We start from the raw sequence: 7806 nt of genomic DNA on the forward strand, positions 1-7806 counted from the left end.
GTGTGTCTGTCTGTGTGTCTGTCTGTCTGTCTGTCTGTCTGTCTGTCTGTCTGTCTGTTCAGCATTCAGGAGGGAGAACTTGCTGTAGAAATATGCTTAATTAGCACACACACACTATTGCAAGTTTTCTCTGTTCTTTACACTCTGTTTTTCATTTATATATGTATCAAATCTGCATTATAAAGTAGTGCTCACGTTTTTAATTCATGATTGTATTACTTTAAACTATAAAACGACGTCCCGCAACTTCAATTGTCTTTTTTTAACAAACTCACCTCCCCCAGAGAGGAGTTCAGGCTCTTTCAGTAAAGGAGAGAGATTGAGAGAAAGGGTTTAGATTCCTATAAGAGGGAAATAGGGACTGCAGGAAAATGAGCAGAGGAGCACCATCCACAGGGTCTGGGCATCTGCCATATTTATTTATTTATTTGTTTGTTTATTTATTTATTTATTTGTTTGTTTATTTATTTATTAGAGCAGCAGCTGAATAGCCTTTTCAAATGTTTGTCCATGCAGTACGTTTGAACAACCTGCATAGCGTGTAGGGCTGTGCAATGTATTACATTTCAACAATATAATCGAGAAAAACGAATATTTAGCACATTCTATTATTTCTTCCAAAATCAAGCAGCCCTAGTAGCTTGTTCTCCTGTGTGTATTACCGTTGTCTGCCTCTGGATGCTTAGACGTGGATATTTTAATGTTCCAGTTGCCTTCTACAGTTAGAAAACAATCGGTGTCTGAAGTATTTATTCTATGATTTCACTGTGTTTCTATATTTTAACAAAGGGTGCAGCATATGTACATAATACATTGAACCATCTCTCTCTGCTTCTGCCCTTTTTGTGCCCTCTCTTTCAGATCCCAGAGGAGCATGACCTGGAGAGCCAGGTGAGGATGGAGCGCCAGTGGAGGTTCCTGAGAAACACTCGCGTGAGAAGGCAGAGCCGAGGCATCACGCAAAGGGGTGAGTGACACACAACCCGCTCATTTTTGAAATACCATAGGCTTGTTAACGTAAGGCTACCAAAAGACAGTATTTAGGCAGATATCTGTAATCTTTACATTTTGTTCAGTGTTTCTTCCAGAATGCAAATTAAATAGTATTTTATTTTAAGAGTATTTAGATATTGTAGATCAAAAACACAAACAGAACCCAAGTTGGAACTCTTCTGAACACAAAGTCATTTACATTTAAAATCTCTGTCTTGCAGGAAGTGTGTTCTTTTTAATTTAAGCCAAGCTTAAGCTTTAGCTGAAAACCCTGGATTGCACTTTAAATGCAGAATCCAATTGCATCAGATATTACGTGAAATAAGATTAAATCAATTATCAAAATGTCATACCAGGTTTAATCACATTTGCCTTACATGACATGGCCGGTGTCATATCTTCCAAAGGGCAAGGAAAGTTTATTTATAAAACGCACGTCATACACACGGCGAAGCCAAACGGTTACAAAATGCACACTGCATCAAAATCCCAGAGATGAAGTCAGACAAGCATGGGAAAATAAAATGAAACAAATCATAAGAAGGATATTTGGAACAAGTAAAATATTGGATTAATTTTCAAAAAAATTTAAATTTTTTTTAGTTTCAAATATTATATTTTTGCTATTGGTATGAAAACTCATAAAAACATTCTGCTATCAGTGTGATAACTTTTTCTCTCAAATGTTTTTTGTTTCTCTCAGACCATTTATTTTCTCGCATGTAATAAAGGAACAAATCTAGCTCCATAGTTCTAGTGTTAAAGCTCCACTGATAGTATCTTTTTATACTAACCGTGGATTAACTGACTAAGTGTAATGTGAATGAGTTCACTCAAAGTGACAACTTCCCCATTAAAACCCCATGTCCAGCATCTGGCGACTGATGTTTACACATACCGTACATGAACAGTTGCTCGTCCACTATACCGAGGAGCAGAGGCGCCATGAATGCACCAAGGAGCGATTAATGCTCCATCGCAGCCAGGTAGCCTTTCAGTAATAGCTTTTTTTCAGTCAAGAGCCTGAAAAAAACATGGCAACATGCTCTTGACAGCGTTTCAACTGTGTTTTCATTTGGACAGAGATTTGTTTAAAATGTTGCCTGTGTGAACGGGATTTATTGTTGAGAACAAAAGACAGAATACCCTTTTTACAGGAACAGAAACACAGCGCATTTAAGTCCCGCCCCCACCGGAGGGGAAAACAGCTCTCGGCTCTCCTTTGACTTGTATTGCATGAAGGTGGCCTCCACGTCATTTCTGTCAGCTCGTAAACAACAGAAAATGTGTTTGTGTGTGTATCTTAATTGGTAATATTCATTTATACCACAACTGCCTTTTCTTTTTTTTTATAAAACACAGCAAGAAAGTTTCAGACATTCAAAAAAACTAGTTAGAGCCAGCAGGCAGTTTAAAAAAAAAAAAAAAAAAAAACTCTGACGGCAGAGATGCAACACGAGTCGCATTCTACCAAGCACTATTTCTGAACCAACCCCACGGTTACCAGAAGTCTCTTGGTTACTAGGTACTAGTTCAACCTGAAGTATAAAACAAACCTGAAGTTTGAAGAAACCCTAAATGTTTACAGAAAAATCCCCGCGGACCAGAAGGGGAGAGCTGTTCACTTCTCCGTGTCCCGTGTGCGAGTGACACACACAGCAACAGAAGGAGTCTGTCTGTGTAGGGAGGGGCGCTGGGACTAGCCAATCACAGAATAGTGTAGGGGAGGGGCGCTGGGACTAGCCTATCATAGAATAGTGTAAGGGAGAGGTGTTGTGACTGGCACTGTGACTAGCCTATCACAGAACGGAGACACAGTCAATGGAGAATTGCATTGAATCCGAGTACAGATATTGACTCGCATTACTCGGATAATACTTGACTCGGCAAAAGTGCTTTATCCGGCATACTCGTTTCAGCCGTACTCGGCTCATCCCTAGCCAACAGTATCCAATACATTGATCACAAACATAAGCCCTGACTTTCATGTTTAATTGAATGTTTAGACTCTGGGTGACATCTAGGCTGTCCAGAAAAAGGACGGAAAGATTGAGACACACCGGGTGTAGGTAGTGCTGCGTTGTTTCAGACATGCGAGTGAGCGCGCAGATGATTTGCAGTGATGAAAGACGATAAGAGAAATCAATCCACAGTCAACAACCCTGTTTCTCAGTCACAGGGCTCCCCTTATATATACACACACACACACACACACACACACACACACACACACACACACACACACACACACAAACACACACATTACAGAGCCCTGGGGGCCGGCATACACACAGACTCCCAGTAGTCAGAGCTCTTCTCAAACAGAATAACTAACTGCCACTCATTGGCCAGCCCACTCCACACACACACACACACACACACACACACACACACACCACACACACACACACACACACACACACCACACAACGACACACACACACACACACACAGAGTCACGAGGCAATTGGCGTCAGAGCTGAGGCTTGCTCATGCCTCTCTTTCTGACTGCTTGGTAAATCATTGAATTCCCCTATAAACTCAATTTTTTTCTGTTAGAGAGAGAGAAGTAGTAGGGTTGCCCTCGTTCAGTCTGTTCCCTTCAGATAGACTTGAGGTAAGATGAAAGGAGGAGGGAGGGAGGGAGGGAGAGGAAGACCGAGGACGGAGGGGGTAAGACAGAGGTGGGAAAGCTCAAAATAAGAGAAGGAAGAATGTGCAAAAGAAAGACTTTGGGCTTACAAACCTGATGTGACTTGGTATTTTACTTGTCTTGCTGATGCACACCCATCATCACCACGCAGCTCTAAAGTCCTCGGGGTAGTTTCAGATCGCACAGTAGTTCCACAAACGATGACGATGATCTAGCTCATCTCGTATCTACTTTTCCCTTCCAACTTCTTTTTCTTTTTTTTCCCAACACGACTGCATCTGCAATGACTCTGTGATGGATTTTTCCTCATTCTTTTTCATCTCATGACGGCGGTCTCGAGAGGGCACTCAGGTAGCCAAGAACAGTCTTGTGAACCAATAACGTATCTGTGCATTGATGTTGTATTCGTCATTCAAAAAGGGGTACACCACTAGACCCTTCTCTGCTTTGACTCTCCCAACATTGACGGCCATATGCTTTTTTTTTTGTTTTTCTTCCATTGTTATTTTGTACCTTAGCGTCTTTCCAGTATGTTATAGTTTTAAGATTATGTTATAAAAGCCTAGTTGCTCTTTATTTCTGTTCTGGTTTCTCTCTGTTCTGTCCTATTTTCATCCTCAGATTCTCAGTTTCCCCACTGGCATTATGAAAGTTTCATCTTAATTAGAGAAAGCATTTTTAACAACAAACACTGCTTCACTGGGAAAATTGTGATTATTTTTTAAAAAATATTAGTCTATAGTACACATACGCGCATATACACGCACAGACCGTGGCTGGCTCTGAAATTACTCCCTTGTTCACAAACTCACTATTCCCTGTGTAGCAGACTCTTAATAGTTTGCTCAATAATGAGCAGTGAAGTGAGATTTCAGATGGTTATTTATTATCATTTGCGTCATCACAAAGAGGAGTGGAGCCTCTTGATGTAAGCTTTGCTTCTATAAAATGCAGTGCATTGCATTGTGGGATTGTTAGCAGAAAGTAGTGGAAATGCCATGGGCACCGCTTTTTTTCTTCCATTGTTGAATTTTCAAGGAAATCTTTAACATGTACCCACTCAATTCAAAACCTCAAATAAAATGTCAGGCAGTTGTTGTCCACTATAATGTATAGGACATATTTGAGTAGTTTTATTTGGATTTTAGACACAGCCTGTATTTCAGCACTGTTTTTATATTTTTAGCAAATCCCACAAAAAGACCAAAACCAACCCTATATTACATCTATTATTTGATCTACTGTATAATAATTCATCTGTGCCATAGACACAGTTACTGGGTGATATGTTCTTTTAAGACCATCGTCCCACATACACTGTCCTGCTGCCTGAAATATTCCCTAGTGTAACAAATTATTAATCCACACCTTAAATTTTTCAGTCCATTTGCCAAAAACTACATTGCCCAGCTTGCTGAGAATAATACTAAGGCCTTTGTAAAAAGGAAACATTATTTAAAGAGTGATATCTTAAATACAGGGTGGGTAACGTTGAAAGCCTACTAAGATCTAACAGTTTTAGTTTGTGAAGTGGTTTGCCTGTATCCCTTGTGTACAAGATGGAAAATTCACAGGTTCAGGAGGGCAGGATGGGGACAGGAATTAAATCTGGGATTTTCCAGTCTCAAGAACTTTTCCTCCTTTTTTTACACATGTTCCCTTTCTGTGTGTGCCCCCCCACCCCACCCCACCCCACACCCACCCTACACACACATTACAGGTGTTTCCCGTCTGGATGATCAAATATTCATCAACCGCAACCCTGGAGTACCATCTGTTGTGAAGTTCCACCCCTTCAACACCTGCATCGCTGTGGCCGACAAGGACAGCATCTGGTCAGAACACACGGAAGGAAAAAGCCAAATCAGATTTAAGACTAGGGCTGGCTATCGAATCGATTTGATTACCGATTTGATTTTATTTTTAATTCAGTATCAATTATGTTAGGAACATTTCAGTTACAATACCAACTTAGCCTGGATGTGTGGGAGATTCTACTAATTATACAAGGTTTCCTCTTACCTGCTGCATTCTTAAAAGTACGAATGTATACATTAAGAACTGATCTTTAAGCATTAATAGCAGTACTGTACTAGTACTAATAGTACTTTTTATTTAACATGAACACACAATAAAGTGCAGCTCTACACACTGTAAAGTCAGTGAGTATTGAGACATTTCAATCAGACATCCGGAGGTGACAGAGGGACCCTTTGAAATTGGCCATACCAGTTTTTTTTTATTAGTTTTTTTTTATTGAACCCCTTTCCTGACAAGTTAGGGTTAGTAATATTGATTCTTGGATTTTATGAATCGATTTTGGATGATTCAAATGATAATTGATTTAAATTGGAAAATCCATTTTCTTTAAACCCAGCTCTATTTAAATCTTTAGTGAGAACCTTTTTGACATTAGTGAAAGCTAGTTAAGACTGTCAGCTCCACACAACTCTCTGGATTTCTCCGTATGTTTCTGACTTTCAAGCAAAAAATTGAGTGACGATAATGACCTCTTCTGAAGAATCCATCGTGTTTTTTTTAATCCTCCGTGGTTACAAGAAACTGCGTGGAGTAGCGATTACGGAAGGCTTGTATCATGTGGAAACGCAGAAAGTTTTGTTGTCATTGCTTAGAATTCCTCCTGGGGGGAGACAGAAACTACACACTATAGCTTCAAGACCATTATGAAAATGATTCGGTTCCATACTTGATGGTTTGTATATGTAGCCCAGATTAATGAGAGTATGTGTGTGTGTGTGTGTGTGTGTGTGTGTGTGTGTGTGTGTGTGTGTGTGTGTGTGTGTGTGTGTGTGTGTGTGTGTGTGTGTGTGTGTGTGTGTGTGTGTGTGTGTGTGTGTGTGTGTGTGTGTGTGTGTGTGTGTGTGTGTGTGTGTGTGTGTGTGTGTGTTTGCTGTAGTTTCTGGGACTGGGAGAAGGGCGAGAGGCTGGACTACTTCTACAACGGAAACCCTCGCTACACTCGCATCACGGCCATGGAGTACCTGAACGGACATGACTGTTCATTACTGCTCACTGCAACAGGTTTGACACACGTACTGTATGTCACATATTAGGAATACACTCACAAGTGGAAGAGAAAGTAAAAACTCAAAGTTAGAAACGCTTTCCCCTTGACTGAGCAGCTCAAATGTTCACACCCAGAGTGGAAATCGCAACAAGACTCATTTGTAGCAGCACCGAGCCTTAAATACTTGACTCCCCCCCTCCCCAAACACACACTCACACAACACAAAGCACTCATGCGTATGTATCATCATTCATCAATAGAACAAAGCCATTAGCCTCCATAGCTTTATCTTCATAAGCCAGAGGAACTGTAGAAACACACAGAAACACACAGAAACACACAGAAACACACAGAAACGCACACTCGTTTTGTTTTATCTTAACAGTGCCACATTAAACTAAGAACAAATCCAATGTATTTCACTGCTCACCTCCTGAAAACTTAATAAAGCATGGGGATTAACACATTTAAATTCCATCTCATCAAAAATGTAATGTGCACTTATTCAGCTTTTCTACATCAGTCATGCTGGGAAAGATATCAGGGAGGACATTAGTTATTACAAAAAAAGTACAGCATTAAAAAGTAAAATGCAGAATGTAAATCAAGTGGAGACTTTTATGGGCTGTAATAGCTCTCTCATAAGAGTGCTTGGACATGTTTTATGTTGAGCTCTGTGTCTTAGCTGTGTGTCAGCTGCGTTGTCCAGCAGTGGTGGAATGTAACTAAGGACATTTACTCAAGTACTGTACATAAGCACGAATTTGAGGTACTTGTACTATACTTGAGTCTTTTCTTTCGATGCCACATTCTACTTCTACTCTGCTACATTTTAGAGGGAAATATTGTACTTTTTACCCTACTACATTCATCTGACAGTTTAACTCACTAGTTACTTTATACATTAGGTTTTTTTAGGTTTAGATTTATTTTAACGGCCTACATGTCCTGCTGAAATGATTAGATGATTCAACACTTTTCACTTTCATTGAGTACTTTTACTTTTAATACGTTAAGTACATTTTCCTAATGATACTTACATACTTTTACCTATGTAACATTTTCAATGCAGAACTTTTACGTAACGGAGTTAAGTTAAAGTGCCCATATTATGAAAAAATCACTTTTTCTG

General features: G+C 39.8%; 1 protein-coding gene across 5 annotated transcripts in view; it reads left to right on the plus strand.

Annotated features, from left to right (window-relative positions):
* Positions 1-7806, plus strand: part of rptor (regulatory associated protein of MTOR, complex 1) — a 212559-nt gene that overhangs the window by 175779 nt on the left and 28974 nt on the right. For all 5 annotated transcript variants that reach the window (XM_032536773.1, XM_032536784.1, XM_032536782.1 and 2 more), the window contains exons 26-28: positions 862-967; positions 5367-5481; positions 6564-6688. In XM_032536773.1, coding sequence (XP_032392664.1) covers positions 862-967; positions 5367-5481; positions 6564-6688 — 346 coding nt within the window. The remainder of the gene's footprint in view (positions 1-861; positions 968-5366; positions 5482-6563; positions 6689-7806) is intronic.

This window comes from Etheostoma spectabile, chromosome 2, assembly GCF_008692095.1.
Source record: "Etheostoma spectabile isolate EspeVRDwgs_2016 chromosome 2, UIUC_Espe_1.0, whole genome shotgun sequence".
NCBI lineage: Eukaryota > Metazoa > Chordata > Actinopteri > Perciformes > Percidae > Etheostoma > Etheostoma spectabile.